Genomic DNA, 19962 nt, shown 5'->3' on the forward strand with positions numbered 1-19962 from the left:
AAACCATATATGTAAAAATAAAACATTTTACCTTTAGAGGCCTGCACACCCCCTCAGTGATATGCCCAACAACTTCTTGAATATTTTCTTCAACGCCTACAATTAATTATAACATAACTGAAAAATTTTTTTTCCGATTACAGTTTGCCTCGCCTAAGTTCAACAAACTAACAAACAATAATACATATGACTAATGGCACTAATAAAAAACATTTATAATAGCCATAACAATATTTTATTAAATTCGATATCTTTTAGGACATTACCAATTATGTTAATATCTGAGTCTAGAGCCCTGTTAATTCATTTGACTACTGATTAATAAAATGAACATGATTCCTGTGAAAGAGTACATACATGAGTCAAGGGGAAGAAGACTGTTAAACGTCCTAACTGAAAGGAGTGACGTGAAGACGCGCTAGCATTCGTTCCACAGACAGCCTATTCCAGGCAGCGGCACTTACCACAGAAGCTGAGAGTAGAAAGACGGAAAACATACCTTGCAATCTAATGGAAAACTAACACTTACTAAATACTGACTATTTATCAAACTCTGTCTTAGGTCCTTGATGTTTACTGCTTGTAACCACCTTCACTTTTACAGATGGAGAAACTGAGGCTTGGAAAAATTAAGCCATTCCCACAGAATAACCTATTTCACCTAACTCCAATATATTTTCTTCCCACCTCTTAAGGCTGCGTATCATATATATTTTACTAAAACATTTTTTAAGAAATACACTCCTTTAAACTGGGTAATTAGCAAAAGAGAAAACAACTTTACAAAGTGCAGACTTTGTGCCAATCTAACATATGTGCTGAGTCTAATCTCAATACCAAAGAGTTAAAAACCAGGAGGTTAAGTCTTGCACCAATTTGTGCACTGGTCTCTCCTGCAGATTACTGGTGAAGCAGAACGATGTGGGGCTAAGCTATGCAAAACAGTCAAGTGATACCAGTCACAATATTTCTCTTCATGTCCTATCAAAAACAGAGCATCTTAATTATCCATTAACCCCTTCTGTAACAGGCATCTTAAGGTAGTCACAGCTAAGATTTGAAATTCTGTAAACCACAGACATGAGCAACGCAAAAATAGTAGTTTTTCTTCCTTGAAATCGAGACCAAAATTTTAAAAACATTTAGTATATATGTAGTTATTCAAAAACTTTAAAACACATGAGAATGAAAAAAGGGGGCGGGCAGTAGAAAGGAAAGAATTAGCAGTTTAATGACCGTAAGCAAGTCACTCAGCCGGTTTACTCACAGATAAAATGAGGATAACGCCATCTTCTGCCCTCAAAGTGTGGTGGCACGGAAGACCTGAGATAACGTATGTTAGGCACTCCAGAAATGCCTTAAAAGTGAAGCAGGAGGGGCCAGCCTGGTGTGACAGTGATTAAGTTTGCACGCTCTGCCTTGGCGGCCCAGGGTTCGCCAATTCAGATCCAGGGCACGAACCTGTGCATTGCTTATCAAGCCACGCTGTGGCAGGCGTCTCACAAATAAAATAGAGGAAGATGGGCACAGATGTTAGCTCAGGGCTAATCTTCCTCAAAAAAAAAGTGAAGCAGGAGTCCAGGCTTGATAACAAGGGTCAGCTATGAAAGTGTGAAGAGTCGTGTGACAGGATGAAAGTGATGGAGGAAAAAGTCTATTAGCAGAAAAAGTGGGAAACTAGAGAGAGGAAGATTAATTGGATGCTTATTGTACTATCTAGGTGTGAAGAGTTTATCTCCATAAAGAAGACAGCAATAAGAATAGAAACAGAGAAGCCTTGTGTTATTTTCTATATTTAGGCATTAGTAATAACACTGGGAGGACCCACCTTGTGTAGTCACATGCTTTAAGAGAGCTTCAAGGTGTTCTTTTTCAGAAGCAGTAGCTTGATGGAGCCAAGCCAACATATCTCCTACATACCTAACGAAAAAACTAAATGTTAGTAAAGATTTCCTTCAGAAAAACACCAAATACTCCAAATTTATCTGATTATTGTACCTCAAAGGGTCATGGGAGTGCATTTCAATAGGTCTAGGTGTACCTCCTGGGCCCCCTCTTGTAAGAGCATCAATAAATCCACGAACAACTGTACTTCTTCTGGCTGTTCCAAACTCATCTAAGGTATACCTAGAAGAAAAGTTGTACAAAAAACAGTTGTTTTTCTTCCTAATGGTTATATCAAACTATTCCCGCAATTTCTGAGATAAACAAGACATCTAAAGCTTCTTTACACAACTTTCTCAAGCAGTACTATTCTTAACAAAAATATTTATGAAATAACTTTATCCTAATGAAAATCCATCTAAAGGTTCATCTTTTTATTCCTCCTAAGAAGGAATGCTGGGAGTGGGGATCAATAACAGAGCACGGTAATAAGGGACAGAGCACCACATTTGGTAAAAGTAAAGACCAAGGTAAGGTGGGAATCCTGGACTCTTCAGGTTTCAGTACCCTCCTCGTCCCAGACATGATGCTCCACTGTTCACATTAGGCCATAATATTCAGTTCTCAGAGGCTAGTTACAGTGACAACTCTGCAATCCAAAAAGCAAGACTTTTTCTTCTACATTAAAAAATTCTTGAGCCAGCCCTGATTGACTAGCAGTTCAAGTTCAGCACATCTGCTTAGCAGCCTGGGTTCGGTTCCTGGGCGCGGAACCACACAACTCATTTGTCAGTAGCCATGCTGTGGTGGCAGCTCACAGAGAAGAACTAGAGGGACTTACAACTAGAATATACAACTATATACCGGGGCTTTGGGGAGACAAAAAAAGAGAAGAAGATTAGCAACAGACGCTAGCTCAGAGTGAACCTTTCCCAGCAAAAAAAAAAAAAAATTCCCCTTTATACATATTATCACAATTTACCATCAAAATTTGCCCAAAACATAGTATCCATATTTAAAACCTTATTTTGACTTCAATATTAGACATATTATATGCTTCTTAAATTCACTGACCAACTAGGCATACAGAGCAAATACTTTCTCTTATGCATATTTAGAAGTCATCCATTGTGGTTGAAAAGGCAAAAAACGATTTCTAAGGTGAGGGATTTTTAGGGAAGGGAAGCTTTGAACTGGGGGTTCAGACAATTTGGGGTGAAATCACAGGATGGACTGAAGTTTCCAAGAGTACCCATTTCTTTGAATAAAATCAGTCTTTGCTTCCCATTATCACCACCATTCCTTACACCCATCACCCCATTCAAAGTTCTTTCTATTTTAAAAGTACACAGGAAAATAAAATATTTTTTCTCAGTCCATTATCAGCGGATTCTAGACCCATTAACTTATAAATCCCTAAACAGTATTCTAACAGACTAAGTATTAAGAATTATTTCATTACTGTACATATAAAAAAAGTTACCAAAATTTCTCAAAGATTTCCAAAGAATTAACTTCCTAGGCTATACTGCTTTCTTTGATATGCTACTGATTTAACGAAAAATTCACATTGTTTTAAACACAAGAAAGCTGGAAGAGGGAATATTTTTAAATAAAGGGGAAAGCATAGTGGTCAACAGCTATAAATTTTTAGGAATCTGAACCTTTTTAAAGGACTGCTCACTAGTAACCAGATCATGGTTCTTTGTGTGTGTTTGTTTTCAGCTGAATGGAAACGGTTTTGAAATTTCCTACAGTGACATACTAGCAATATTTCAACATGAAAATGCAATATCAATGTAAGTTTTTCTATTGGCACAACCGCCTTCCATTCACTATTGTTTAAAACAAGTTAGAACCACAATGCTTATTTCTATTTTTCCCCTCATGCTCTTATATTATAAATGTTTAGCGTAAAGAATGCATTCCTTTAAATGACTTAAGCTCAGATGACTACTTATCACAGCACAAACTTCACAAACTTTCACCTTTTTCTTTTGGTGAAGACGATTGGCCCTGAGCTAACTTCTGTTGCCAACCTTCCTCTTTTTGCCTGAGGAAGATTGTCCCTGAGCTAACATCTATGCCAATCTTCCTCTATTGTGTATGTGGGACGCTGCCACAGCATGGCTTGATAGGTCCACACCCAGGATCTGAACCAGTGAACCCTGGGCCACTGAAGCAGAACACATGAACTTAACCACTATGCAACCAGGGAAGTCCCTCAAGTTTTTAAATATATAAAACAAATGCTCACTCTCAGGACCCAACTGACCACAGTAAACAGAAACAAGTAACTTCTGTTTCTAGAACACTCACCGTGACCACAAGTTATATTAGAAACCAGTGAATCCACTGGCATTTTAAATGGGGATGAAATTATCAAGCCTGACAAACAGTGGAATCTAATCTGTATAATACTATGAAATACCAGTGAACATAAATATTACTCCTCCTGCGATAACATATAATTTGAAGCAAGAACAGCATGAGCTACAATAAACCTTCAGTAATATCTGTAGACATGAAATATCTTTTCCCAGAGACAGAAGATAACTTCTTTGACCAAAACCAGATTCCTTTCCAATAAAGGTCAAAAATTCAAAATGCAGCTTTACAAAAGTGAAAGTTAAAATTAGGTAAATATTCTAAAATGCCTCTAGTTAAAATTAAAATCCCCCCTTTTTATGTCTAGCTATAGTAAAAAAAGAAAACCGTGGTCAAAAAGTAAATTAAAAGATGAAAAATTTTGGTCAAAAACAAAAGATAAAAGAATACTGTAAAAGCCTAAGAAATGTAACAAACACATGAAGAATGAAGAAAAATCAGCATTGTACATATTACTACATTCTTTAATAATTTATATTCTGCAGGTTTACCAAACGAAAGAAGACATCATCAATCTTTTCATTTCCACTTACAATATATTTCTTTTTGAAGAAATTTCTGCACTTGATTTATTAAAAGTTAATAATGCATAAGCATTCCTGTTATATACTACTTAAGTAAAAGTGAGTATGGCAATTTTAAAGCACTTCAATAATTGACATCTTTCTTGCACATGATATCAACACATTTGAGACACCATAATAAACACTGACACTTTTACACAATACTTAAATAAAGTTCATATAGTGCCATCTGGTGGTTAACATGATACATTATTAAGTTTTTCCTAAATTTAAAGAAACTATCACTTTGAAAATAGATGATTACTTAATGAAAGAACAATTTTCTCTCTCTCTGTGTTTTTTCTTTTTTGCTGAGGAAAATGTGCCCTAAGGTAACATCTGATACCAATCCTCCTCTTTTTTTTGCTTGAGGAAGATTAGCCCTGAGCTAACACCTGTGCCAATCTTCCTCTATTTTCTATGTGAGTTGCTGCCATAGCACGGCTGATGAGTAGTGTGGGTTGGTGCCCGGGACCCAGGCTGCTGAGGCGGAGCGCACCAAATTTAACCACTACACTGTGAGGCCAGGCCCCAATTTTCTCTTTTTTAGCATTCATCTTAATGTAATCAACTGGTCTTAAAATCCTCCTTCTTTCCCATGCCTCTGACAATCTTCCAAATTTTACAATTGGCCCCTGTTCTCTGACACATGTCCTTCAGAGAAAAATCTTCTTTGCCTCTCTGTTATAGTTCTATTGTCTTTCAGGCTTTGTCCCCGTCTGTCATGTAGGCCCTGTAAGACAGGTACTATTTTTATTCTCATTTTACAGCTAAGAAAACTGAACTTACAAAGGTTCTGGAGCTTGTCAAAAAATCTAACTCAGAGCCCACCTTCTAAACCTTTATGCAATATTGCTCTTTTCCAAGGGTTAATCAAGAATGATAATTTAGTAAAAATATATTTAGATGGTAGAAGTCAGCTGACCTTTTCAGATGCCCAAAACAAAGGCATTTTTTTAAAAAATGTTAACTTTGTGAACAAATATGAATCTGTGGACAACGTAACACTTTACTAAACCCAAACGCCAAATGTTTTAAGTACTAAAGACTCTCATAATCAAACACCAATGCCTTAAAGTGAAAAAGATGGCAAAGAAATTTCAAAGTTGATAAACCCTGCTGAGCTGGTGATCAATAGCGAACATCAGTTATCACGCGAACATGCACAACATTCAGGGCTACTATGACCCTGCTCTCGCTGCTGACCCCAGAGCTAGCACAAGTTTCTGCAATTACTTTCCCAAGGTGCATGTTCTTTCTCAAAGCACATCTTTGCACCTGCTGGTCCCTCAACCTAGAATGTTCTCTCCTTCCTTTTCTTCCTGGAAAACGCCCATGCAACCTTCAGAACTCACTTCATACCTAGTTCCCAGAGGAGACTTTCCCTAACCTTCATCCCTTTCCCCTACCACAGAACACTGGAGCCACAGAGCCCCTGAGACATGACCTCTAGAATTGCAATTAATAAATTCATTAAATGGATGTGTTTATATCTGCTTCCATAAAATAAAGCAACAGCAGGCCGGGCAGTGTTTTATTGATGCTGTGTCTCTAGTGATTACAACTGTGCTTAACACTCAGTAAGTACTCAGTAAGTTGCACTGGAACGTTATTTTTCACAAAGCTGTCCCAGCATTTGTACTCTAGAACCTTATTTTAGACTCCAGAAAGGTACCAATCAGGAAGAAGAGTAATGGAGAAATCTTCTACAAACATTACCAGCATCTGAAAGTTCGAGATGATTCAGAGAAGGATTCAGTGCCTGAGTAGGGGTCCCCTGGCTGTTCCCTGAATAATAACTCCCCACTTGGTCACCCTATTTTCATAATATTCCAGGCATCAAAAATAAAAAGTACTTACTTCTATTTTATGTGAGAAATAAGATAATAAAATTAAAATACAGAATAACAAAAAATACGTATACACGTGAATAATGCATAAAGTTCTTATCCAAAATATTATCACATATCTCTTGGCTGGCATAACATACAGGATCAAAGACCTGGACACTTTCTTTTCCTGAATCCTATTAGTGGAATCCTGATTTTAAATTTTCTTTTTCATCTCTGAGCAATTATATTTTTTAGTCTATTTGACCTCCTCTCCAGGACAGGGTTGATACAGGAGTTCTACTTACAATCCCAAGGTAGTAAATGACGACAGACTGGGGAAAAGCCCCTTGGCCTCCACATAAATAAGAGGCAATCTAGATACAGGGACATCTGGGCTTTCCCCTCCATATCACATTCCATAGCACATAACATGCAAGAAGCTGATACACACACAATATGAGATGAAAATATCACTGTAAATTATCATCAAGATTACTTAAACTATTGTATATGAATTCAATAATACTGACAGTTCATGAAAATTATGGAAGAAAAAGTAGGGTTTTTTTTTTTTAATTTGGAAAAAGTCACCAACTTATATAAGACAGGTCTATCCTGCAGGGCTTCCATTGCCTTAGTTAATACTGGAGATATGTCACATGATTCTTGTGTCAATGTTCGGCATTCATCTGAAAAATAATTAACATTATAATTCGTATTAAATTAAAGTTAAGTCTTTATTATGTCTGCTGTATACCCAGAGTCTAAATCCTATAGCAAATATCACATCAAAAAAATGCTTGGGAAAACCTAGAGAATATGCCAATCAAAAACTAGTTGACGCTGTCAACCAAACTAAAAATTCAAGTTAAGTATTTATATAACTTCAAATGGCCAGTACACCACAAACCTCTACTTCATTTTTATTAAAAAAAGACAGTTCTGAAGAAACCAATCGATGAACAAATCTTCACTGAATAACTGGCAATGTTCAAGGTGGGAGAGGAGGAATACTAAAAACATATTACCAATTCCTTCCTTCGGGAGTAATCTTCAAGCAGTTTGCTAAAAATGTATATATGAGTAACTAATATATGGTAAATAAGATTGTAATTTTTGAAGTTTAGATTTTAAACTTTGAAAAACCTCAACATCAACATTTTCTTTATTTTACTCTTCTAATCTTATCCATAAAATGCTCATTAAGTGTCCACTATGTTCAAAGAACTTCAAACTTGTACAGAAATTCCCAACCTTTTGATTTATGAGGACATCACACTAGCGGTATATTTTCAGCAAGCATTGACTCAGAAAAACATACGCTTGTATGGAATTGGAGATACCTTAAAATGACTCCAGAGTCCATAGGAGTAAGAGGCCCACAGTTTGGAACCACTATGTTAGATGTCATGGAAGCACAAAGAAATATGAGGCAATGTCTTTGCCTTTGAGAAAGAAATCTAACTGGAGAGCTAAGAAATGCATATATGAAAAAAAAATAGAGTAGTACATTATTAAACGCCAAATAAATATTTCTGATAGTTAGTGCTCAGAGATGTGAAAAATCACTGTGATCAAATGTAGTCATGGAGAGTTCCAGGAAGATGCAGAACCTGAACTCAGCTTTGAAGACTGAGGTAGCACCTGGGTATAGAGAGAAAGTCAGACAGCACTCCAAAGAGGAGTAAACAGTGCAAGCAAGAGAGGCAGAAAAAGAAACACATTTTGGAGATAAAGAGTAAATCATCTGAACCAGATAATTAGGTGTTCACAGTCCAGCACAGGTGTTACTACTTAAATGGATTTCATCCCTGCCCTGTCCAATAGTCAGTTGGTAACACGTATTAAAATATCATGTGCTCCTGGTTCCATTCTTGCTGTCTTAACTACATTCCTTGGTTTTAACAGATAATTTTGTGAATAGCCTATTGAAACATTTTAAAACAAAACTAAAGTAAATAAACCATTCATGGTAGGCAAAATAATGGCCCTCCAAAGATCCCTAACCCCTGGAACCTGTGAATAGGTTATATTAAATGGCAAAAGATACTGCAGATGGAATTAAGGTGACAGACCTTAAAATAGGGAGATATCCCCAGAGTACCCAAGTGGGTCTAAGGTAATCACATAGATCTTAAAAGTGGAAGAGGCTGACAGAAGAGTTACTCAGAGATCTAAGATGGAAGAAGAGGCAAGAGAGATTCCAAGTGAGAGAGTGACTTAATTGTCCAATGCTAGCTTTGAAAATGGAGGAAGAGGCTACAAGCCAATGAATGCAGGCAGCCTCTAGGAACTGGGAAATGCCCCCAGTGACAGCCAGCGAGGAAACTCAGACCTCAGTCCTACAGATTCAAGGAACAAAATTACGCCAACAAACTGAATGTGCAAGAAAACAGACTACTCCTCAGAGCCTCTGGAAATGAATGCAACCCTGCCAACACTTTACTTTAGTGTGGTGAGAACCATGGCTGATTTCTGACCTACCGAAGGACAGGATAATAAATTTGTCTGGTTATAGGCCATTAAGTTTGTGGTAATTACAATAGCAATAGAAAATTATAACAGCAATAGGAAATTACTTCACCGTTCATAATGCAGTTACATAAATAATGAGATGTCCAATCAACTTTAGGATAATCTAGGGTAGAAATATTGACTTTATTTTTTATTCCCATCTTCAATCAAGTATGTTTCTTGACTGACAGTAGATGCTCATGATACACACACAAACATTATGTTCAAATGTAGCGCTTTTCTTTTTAAAAATACTTTTTTGATTACTAAAATCAATATACGATATCAAATAAAGACCAAGCGAAATAAGAAAAGTCTAACACTGATATTCTTGAATCCAGACCACATGAAAGAAATCACTTACTTTGAGCCCATCGATAAAGTCTTTCATAAGCTGTTTCTTGAAGCAAGGCCATTTGTTCCATAATTTCTAAACTAAAAAAAAAATAAAGATTTACTATAATTTAAACTTTTAGTAGACAATAGCTACATTTAAGAACCTAATTATTGTTTAATTACAAATGATTTAGTTATAGTATATTAGCTTTTTATCATTTTATGGAATGATTTTTAAAATTTTTATAATTAAATAAATATTGTCAAATTTCAATACCATCATTTAGTTATCCAGCTGCTGTTTTACTCTGAACATATCAGCATACAACCTCCTCCTTATCCAAAGATACATAAAGATTAAACTCCTATTTCCCAAAATGTCAGATAGCTTCAAAAATAATCTAGCATGTTTTAAAAATTTTGGAAATATAAGAGGCAATGCAATTATGAATTGAAAAGGTTACTCACCCTGCTGTTTGTTGGTTTGTACGCAAGAGAACTTTGACATCATTATGAATCTGTTTTACTCTTCCCAATGCTTTGAAAAAATCCTTTAAAATTAAGAAATGTGACTTTAAAATGTTCCTGTTTTCAGGTAAAATTACATTACTCTAAATTGAAATATCACTACAAAGGAAAAACAAATTCTTTCACCTACTCTAACAAAGCCTTCCTATATACTCATTCCAACTTTCTCTAAATTTTTATAGAAAATATAGCATTTATTTGCATTTTAAAACATATTAATTCAATGTCTACCATATGCCAAATAGTGTGCTACCTGTCAGGGACACAAAATTTATAAAGACGAAAATCCCTGTCCTTAAGAAATGTATGGTCTAGTAAGAGAGCAACACAAACCTAAAGATTACGACCTAGAGAAAATGTGCTATGTATTACACATCTCACGATTTAACCATGGCTTTCTTATCACAAAAGATGATATTTTATATATCTTTCATATGCCCATTCTTGCTCCCTCATCCAAGAGTAAAATGCAAAGTGGGATGCATAAAAGATGCTCGTTAAATATACAGAGTTGACTGATTTGAACTCCAAGATTCTTTTCCTTTAGAAAAACATACTGGAGCCTTAGTTTCCAGATAACCACAAATAGTGTTCTAACCATGAAAATAATGAATGTGTTATTTTTCTTGATGAATAATATTATTTAAAAAATCTCTAGTGCTGTTTACTATTTCTGCCAAGTGGAAAAAAGGTGAGATGTCAAATATTTCAAATGTGCCAAGTTTCTCAAACTACAAGGGCAGCTATGTATGTTCCACCCAATTCTCTCACTTACTTAACTCCCTACACCCAGGTGACTGGCTCCATTCAAGCCTAGGCAATAAGATAACAGTGACATCTATCAAGAGCCACTCAATGAGACCTCACCCCCACCTCAAGAACTCTTCCTGTCCTCAGATCCCAGAATGATGACAGCAGGTGTTTACAGCCCCTCCCAGTGAGCAGACAAAAAGATTCCTTTCTGGAAAAACCGAATGTCTTCAAGAAAAAAAAAAAAGGAAACTTTTCCCTGTTGTTTAGCATTTTGAGAGGTTTTATAGCTCTGTGTCAGTCTGTAAAGAACGGCATAGGTTAAAAAATTAATTATATGAAAAGATAAAGGATTTCTATTCTAAGAAAGACAAAAAGTTGTAAAAGAAAGAACATGTAATCATTGTAATGAAAACAGAAAATGCCATATAACTCTCCTATGAGGTCTGAAAGAAAGAGAACACGCATGTGTGAGAGAGGAGGGGGCAGGGCAGAAAGAGGCTAAATCCTCACACTTCATGACAGAAAATCAATAGAAAACAGTTAACATTAGATAATCAAAGCATATCATTTTCAACTATAGATGTAGAATACAGACTTTACAAAAGAAGCAATCAACAAAGTTGAAAATGGTTGACGAAGGACTTAAGAGTGGAAAAGGTGATGTAGGTTTTCTTTATAAGCCTTGTTGTACTCTTTGACTTATAAAAAAAAAAAATACATGTACTGCTTTGAAAAACAAAAAATAAGATAATTTAAAATACACATTTTAATTTTCAAATTTAAAAATATTTTCAAACTTTTTGTTCAGATGGGAAAATAAAACCTTAAAAAAAAGATTTCTCTATAACATCTGTAACTGTTATGTTTTAAATGATTATAACAAAAGCAAGATACCTCAGTAATAGGTCCTTCTCTTGTACCTCGGAGAAGACTCATTTCATCAGAAGTCAGTTGGAACTTGGATAAGAAGGCATCAGCAACTTGTGCTCTTATTTCTAACCTTTGACTATAGTAACAATAAAAAGAAAAAATAAAAATCAAGCACGCTATGCATTTGCATAGCTCTAAAACAACCTACCTCTCTGACATAATTTTAAAACAAACGTGAAAGATTCCCAACATCTTCAAAAACCTCATTTCTGCCTCAAACACTGGAAACTAATCAGGGATGTTAGGTGATAAAACTAGCTGATACTGTTCTATCTCAGATACTTGAACACAGTAAAAGGAGTTAATGATCACACAAAAGAAGAAATAAGTTCACAAACGGTCCCCACATTACAAATTCTCAGCCACTTAACATGTACTTGAATAGTTTACCTTGTAATAACAAGCTTATCTTACAGGAGAGAAATATGATCATTTTCAACTAATTTCTTCTCAGTCACTAAAAAATACTAACCCTTTGAAGTCTTCACATGAAGTACACAACAACCAAAAATCAGATCTATTGTTATTCTTTATTTTACATTAGAAACACAAGTCAGGAACTCATTTACTAATTCCTCATAAATCCATAAAGTCACTTCTCCACTTCGCCTTCCCCAAATTTTCTGCATATTATGGTAATAAAAAAGTGTTTTGAAGTATATCTGCATGCAGCCTATTTAGGCTAGCTGACAACTAGGAAAAGGCACGCTCTAGCCTGGAACACAATCTGCAAGGACCTGAAGGACTGAAAAGGCTCACCATCTAGAGGCAAGTTAGAAATATACACTACCTAAGTAGAAACTGAACATTCCTGGCTCCTAGATCTTACATGTGAAGATATATAAATACAATTGTAAGTGTTTCACTAGTATTCACAGAGCAGCAATAGTCTACAGTCTAACAATATTCAAATAAGAGTGAACAAAGATAAATACTAACATTACTTGTATACACAGTACAATGTGTCTGCCATCTTTGTTTGTACTCTTGGACTGTGAGATTTTAAATTCACAAAATCAAATTCTGCTGCTGAATAGTACAGAAAGGAAGAAAGGAAAAGTCCTCCGGGTGGCAGTGATGTTCTGTTTATCTCAAATGATAACATAAATCACTTAATTAAATCTACAGAGATTCAAATGGCATATGTCCTTAATCATCTTATTACTGATAATGACGTTAATCTTAACAGGTTTTGTTCTATACTCTTAGAGTACACTCCAATCATCATCATACAGTACTTAAATTATAAAACTTCATAAAATTCCTTGAGACTATACAAATAAAACCTTTTTGGTGCTTCTGTTGGATCTATCTTTAGAGTCAATTTACTAGGCACAGAGGAAAATTAATCCATTTAGTTTATAGCCTCATTTTGTTTTAACCAAATCTAGTATTACCCATCTTGCTCTTACCCCTTAATCATTAAAATTCATTCCAAATAATATGGTTGACTGTATCTAAAGACAGATGAATGAAATAAAGACTTCGAATCACAGGCTCTAAATCTACAAAAGATTTAGTCCAAAAATATGTTTAACATAGGCACACTGCTAAAGCAAGGGTTTGCTATCTCAAGATGACAACTTTTAAATTAGTGACAGAATAAATTCTAACCTATTTCTAAAATCATATTACTTTTTCGTTTCACCATATATATTCTCTCCAGGTAAAATTTCACAACCATTCTGGCAGTAAGTTACTGTTAGATGGTTCAATGATTTGGTTTGGTTTGTGCAACTGAGTAATATTAGTGGGGACCTACCATGTGTAAAGGCCCTAAGCCAGAGTCTGGTGTGACAAAAGCTAAATATGATGCAGAGCTTGCCCTCACCTCACATCACAAGTGAAATATGGTATCTTTTGGAGGGTTTTTAATATCTAAATAAAAGTTATAGGAAATAAATGTTAACATAAAATGTATAAATGATGATTATAAATTACAACTTCTGGAGAATTTGAGATGTGTTCATGTAATCACTGACTATCAACTAAATATTAAGGGGAAATGCTAAGCTGCATTTCTGTGAAGACAATTCCACATCACACGCTACCTGGTAGAGCATCAGTTGTCACAATGACTGACCTCTTCCTAACCCAGCTGGAAAAATATTTCTGTCTTTTACACAGTTGTCTGAATATGAATATCACGTTATCCAAATAAGCCCACAGAATTTCTATTTCTAAAGCCAACTGCTTATTTAACAAAGTTTCTTCTTAAAAAGAAAAGGTAATATTTAAAAATGGAGAAACAACACTCTGTCTCCCAGTAATCTGTTATCATAATTTCTGCTATGTAATTTTCCTAAAATACATTCACACAAATGTTCACTCGGCACATCCTATCTATAGCTCTTGGGATACTAGGATGTCACAAATTTTCACCACCCAAAGCATACCAGTCCAACTCACTCTCATGGGCTTACTAAAATAACGAACATACCCTTGCTTAAATAGTTTTGAGAATATATGAACAGAAGCACAGTGTTCTAATACTGCCTCCTGTAAAGTCCTATATATATTACCAGCTCCAATACAATGCTTATTTTTCAGTTTTATTTTCTCTTCCTCTCCTGACATTAGAATAGTTGCATTCCATATTCATTCACTCAAAAACTATTTAATCTACAATGGGTAGGCACTGGAGATACAAAAAGAGAATAAGAAATTGTCATGGTTCTCAAGGAGCACACAGTGTAGTAGGAAAAGAGACAATCAAACCAACAATTAATTATAAGAGACTGTAATTCACACTATAATACATGAATCCATATTGTACCCACCTTCATTCACACATTTACTCAGTCAACAAATATTAGTAAACCTATCTGTAAACTACTACAAGAAGAGTTTATATCGTTAACTCTTTATTATACCAGAGAGGAGTAATCATAGCTAAAAAATAAGACACAATAATTATGAAAAAAAATTACTGAAAATCTGAAAACATCTAAATTTTAAAAAGCAATCATTTTTCAATTTCACAGCAGACAATAAACACCACATCACCACCTCCAAAGAGGGAATAATCTCTCAATCCCAATATCAAGCGTAATGTTACTAAAGTATTGCTTTATGTTTATTTTACTCTTGGATAATAGTTTAAAACCTTATATGTGACATCAATTTTGAATCATGTTTTTTATTACTTTCTTTTAACTTTGATTTGGAGTTATCTATAATTTTATTTCTACTTAATCTCCAAATTAATGAAGAAGTGATTATATAAAGGAAAACTTACCTTTCAGCTTGAAGCTTAGTGGTTTTTACTATTAAATCTTGAGTCTGTTCTTTTGCTGCCTAAAATTATAAACATATCTCATATCAATACATTTCAATTGGATTATATTTCAGAAAACTAATATTACTACTTACTGGAGTTCAGACTTACAGCGAATGAGATCACACTCCAGAACTCGAAAGTTTAAAAAAGGCCCAAGTAATTGAAACAGATGTTTCGAGGCTCATACAATACCTTTCCTAAGAGAAACTCACTCAGAGTTCTCAATACACACATAATGCTAAGGCTTACAAGAAGCGAAAAGGTATCAGGATGCTGACTAAGAAATTTAACAGTTCATGATGGTTTTTAGTGAAATAGAGCCCTGGAAGAGCAAGTTAAGGATGAAGAGCATGACTTCAGTTACGCATATGTGAGTTGAGATACCATGAGACCTCTAAATGGAGCTGTAAGTTAAGTCACTGAAATGCTGAGTTGGAACTTGAAAGAAATGGCCAAAGACGGAGATGAAAATTTGAGAGTTGGAATATACAAACGACCCCTCATATATGGTTTTGGTGAAGATTAGAGATAGCCCTATCTGAAGGACACAGGGCTGTTCCTGACCAAGTTTCATACTAAGCAATCCTCCCTCCTTAAAGCCAGAACTGGAAGGATCAGGGGTGAAAACATGATGAAAAGGTATTCTATCCAAATATTAGGCAAATATTTACAAAGCGTATTGAAACAAAAGACAAATGTAGCCAATCAGTTTCTCTCTCAAAGACCCGAACATAAGGCAGTTAACAATGAGACAAGAAACAGTGGGCGTGAGGCAGAGATAAGGTATTCACGCCTTGAAGGGACATTAGGCAAGTCAGAATTACGTAAAAATAAAGCCACTAGTAAGCAGAAATTATAAAGTAGACAAAAACACATACAGTGGAGGGTCAGTCTGTTAAAGAGAGAATACCACAATAAACACATGAAGATACTGAGTCATTTTCATGCTGGAACACTATAATAAAGAGCCAAGCTTCTGCTGCTAATGTTTCTTTCTAGAGCTGCTAATGTTTCCAGAAGCACAAGTCCTGGGTTCTTAGAGGCCTAATCTTCTGACAAATTCTCAGATTGTCAGTGAAGTGTTCTGTCTTACTGCTTCACGCACATCCCGTCAATAACAGGGCCCCATCCCCATCTCTACTGAAGCTATGAAGCTCTTTTGAGCCTGTGTTCCTTGCAACCAAATTACATGTCTAGCAAATAGTAGATATTTTTAAGAAAACAGATTTGAACCTAGATAATTCAGCAGATCACTAACTTTTAAGGAATGGAGCTGAACATGACAGCTCCCATGGTACTCTTCTAAAATTTTTACTCTTTAAATCCAGTAATTTCCTCTTTAAACCCAAACATTTCTTCAGATGCTTATCTTTCCTAAAGTCATTTTGTTTTAAAGATCCACTTCCAGCCTTATTTTTGCCTTGTACAATTTTTTTAAATATAGTATTTCCTCAATTCTAAAAGATATTTACATTTTAAAATCTGTGAAAAAAGAATGCTTCACAAAAGCAATATCAAAAAACGCTTACTAGCTTCTTTTTACTCTGTCATTATTAAGGGTATATCTTACAAATAACATCTACTAATCACTGAAATATGATACTTGAGTACAATGTTACACAATTAAGAATTTCTGTGGATTTCCTGACTATTCATTTATAAATTGTGATAAGGATTCTGAAATAAAGTCTAATAAGATTATTATCCTAAAACAATTTCCAGTCAATTTATCTTAAATGTTAAGGATGATTATTTCTCATTAAATAATAAAAACATACTTCTAAATGTAATTTATTCAAGCAAAACCACAGTCAAAGGGATAAACAATAGCATATAAAAATTGCCAATTAAATTTCTAAATATATCTCATAATAATAACTTCTAAATTGTCCCAAATGCAAAGTATTTTAGAAAAAATAAACTTCTTAAATTAGTCCTTATAATAGTCTATAATAAAGGGGGGGAGCATTCCAAGAAATACTTTTCTTTATGAATGAACAAATTGAAAACATTATTCCAGAGTTGACAGGAGTGGGTACTATTAGATTGCAATTACCTATATTCAAATAAATTAGTGCCAGTGGATGAACAAACCTTTCAAAATCATGGATCTAATCCATACTAATCTAAGAATCAAAACTGAAGATAAACAACAGGTAGCATAAAATACTTTTAAATATTCTAAAAAGCTAGGAGGGAATCTTTTGCAAGTGATGAAAATGTTCTATATTTGGATTATGGTGGTTGTTTCATAGGTGTATAAAACTGTCAAAATGTATTGACCGTATACTTCCACTGGATGCAGTTTATTGTTGTACATAAATTATTCCTCAATAAAGTTGATTGGAAAAGAAAAACAGCCCTGTCATTACAGGAAAAAAGCAGGATTGAGGGGTGCAAAGAAAATACAACAGACAAAATAGATGACATTTTTTATTTCCTACCAACTGTTTTGAAAATAGCAAGAAGAGCAAAAATACTTTGATCTTTTTACATTTAAAAACAGGTATGATAGAAAAATAAAAATATAATTAAGGATAAGAATTATACAATAAGAGGTACTACCATCTTAAGAACAGAGGAAATTGAGTAATCCCAAATAACACAAAATGTAAAATTAGTATTACAAAATAAATACAAGAGAATAATATAGAAAACTTCATAGACTATTGTTTGAGAAAAGGTATTAAATCATAAAAGCTGGAAGATGAGAAAAATAAAGTTAAAGAAAAAGAACAGTCAAAATCCTAAAAATAACAAATGTTGGAGAGGGTGTGGAGAGAAGGGAACACTCACACACTGCTGGTAGGAATGCAAACTGGTGCAGCCACTATGGAAAACAGTATGGAGATTCCTCAAAAAGCTAAAAATAGAACTACCATATGACCCAGCTATCCCACTTCTGGGTATCTACCCAAACAATTTGAAGTCAACGATCCAAAGTAACATATGCACCCCTATGTTCATTGCAGCACTATTCACAATAGCCAAGACATGGAGACAATCCAAGTGCCCATTGACTGATGATTGGATAAAGAAGATGTGGTTTATATATACAATGGAATACTACTCAGCCAGAAAAAAAGACAAATTCATCCCATTTGCAATAACACAGAAGGACCTAGAGGGAATTATGCTAAGCGAAATAAGCCAGACTGAGAAAGACAAACACCAGATGATTTCACTCATATATGGAATACAAACAAACACATGGACAAACAAAACAAATCAGTGATTACCAGGGGAAGGGGGTGAGGGGGCAGTGGTGGTGAAGAGGAGCACTTATGTGGTGATAGTCAAGAAATAATGTACAACTGAAATCTCACATTGATGTAAACTATTATGAACTCAGTAAAAAAAAAAAAGTGTTCTCAAAAAAAAATAGTTAAAATCAATTACTTAGTAACAAAAGTAACATGCAAAAAATGTGAAAGGACAATATTAGTAAAGATTATACAATTATTTAAGAATTGTATAATTAACAAAGATCTAAAGATTGGAAAATAAGTAGGCCAGTAATATTTTATATACTAGTAAGAATATAAAAATTTACACAAGATAGGAAAATTAAAATTTTAGAGAAACAGGAAATTGATCAGCTCTGCAGTAAGATCATGCAAGTAGACTACAATTAATTTGTGGAATATGCATAGATTAATGATTCTCCTAGTCAACAGTTCCAGGAGAACCTTAGAGGTAAAAGTTTGGAATAAATTGTGAAGCAGGAGACATAAGCATTATTGACTTTTAGGAGGAAGCTATTCTATTCACTATTCCAATTACATGACTGAGGGTAATTAGGTTAAGTGCTAACTCTGCAGCCAAACTAGAGGTTTTAGAAAGGCTTTAATAAACAGATGTGAAATTACAATATTTTCCTGAGATTTTTTTTTTAGGCTGAGTATGAATCACAATTAAGCTGGGTTTTTACCAGGCATAGCTTTAGATTGGACTTATTCCTAAGCCTTTATACTAAGGAATTCATTTCTGCTGGACTTAAGAGATTATCACAGTATTAAAAGGTTTATCAAAATTCTACACAGTTAGCTCTTCAATCTGGCTAGATCAAACAATAAAGGCTTCTGGAGTTAACTGAACAATATTAGTAAACCATCACCCAAAGAAACACAGACATTAATAGTTAAAAAAATAAGAAGCAGAGAGTGACATCAGCATCATGATGGAGTGAGCTTTTCCCTTAGTCTCTCGCTGATAAAACAAAAAGGACACTCATAAACCAACAGAGCACATTCATACAACACAACAGACACCTGAGAGACCCACACAGCTATACATCTGAAGGTGGAGGTGCTGGACCCACCCGGGAGGCAGTGGAAGGAGGTAAGGGAGCTCTGGCCCCTGCCCCCAATGGCAATGACCTAGGGTGTGGGACTCTGTGCAGCAGCTGGCACGTGATTCTGAGAGGAGAACGGGGAAAGGGCAGCCCTCCATGGGAACACCTTCGCTCTTGAAGCTGACTCCCAGCCTGTGGGAACACTCAACACCAAGGAGGCTAAGCAATCGCAGGGGCATCTTCACCAAGCCGAGCAGCCCAGTAGAGCAGACAGTAAGGGCAGAGTGGGAGTGCCCCTGGGATCATGCCCACAAAAGAAAGCACCCCTCAAGCCCCCTCCCACCTGATGCTCCAGCTCAGCCAATCGCCTAGAGCAGGGGACTCCCACTAGAGTAACTGTGCACCTACATGTGTAAAGCAGCGATGGCCAGCAGGCAAACACAGACAGGCCCTGATCAGCACAGCTTCCAAAGGACAGGCACAGCTGCCAGGGATTGTGGCAGGCTCAGAATACACAGCTCATGTCCCTCCTAGTGGCAACAGGTAGAATCTGTGACCAGATACTACCACTATGCAATGGCACAAGTTAATCCCATCAAATAACATGAAAAGGTATATTAACACTCCAGACCAGAAGGAAAATGATAAGTACGCAGAAAT

The 19962-nt window shown here is 35.3% G+C and overlaps 1 protein-coding gene across 1 annotated transcript in view; it reads right to left on the reverse strand.

The window, feature by feature from the left end:
• The window catches only part of COG6 (component of oligomeric golgi complex 6), an 83266-nt gene that overhangs the window by 52544 nt on the left and 10760 nt on the right, over nt 1–19962 (reverse strand). The window contains exons 4-11 of the mRNA XM_014732056.3: nt 14967–15025; nt 11693–11804; nt 9986–10068; nt 9546–9616; nt 7263–7356; nt 1999–2127; nt 1829–1920; nt 32–96 (exon numbers count right to left, since the gene is read on the reverse strand). Of these exons, the coding sequence (XP_014587542.2) occupies nt 32–96; nt 1829–1920; nt 1999–2127; nt 7263–7356; nt 9546–9616; nt 9986–10068; nt 11693–11804; nt 14967–15025 (705 nt within the window). The remainder of the gene's footprint in view (nt 1–31; nt 97–1828; nt 1921–1998; nt 2128–7262; nt 7357–9545; nt 9617–9985; nt 10069–11692; nt 11805–14966; nt 15026–19962) is intronic.

Source organism: Equus caballus, chromosome 17 (genome assembly GCF_041296265.1).
Source record: "Equus caballus isolate H_3958 breed thoroughbred chromosome 17, TB-T2T, whole genome shotgun sequence".
NCBI lineage: Eukaryota > Metazoa > Chordata > Mammalia > Perissodactyla > Equidae > Equus > Equus caballus.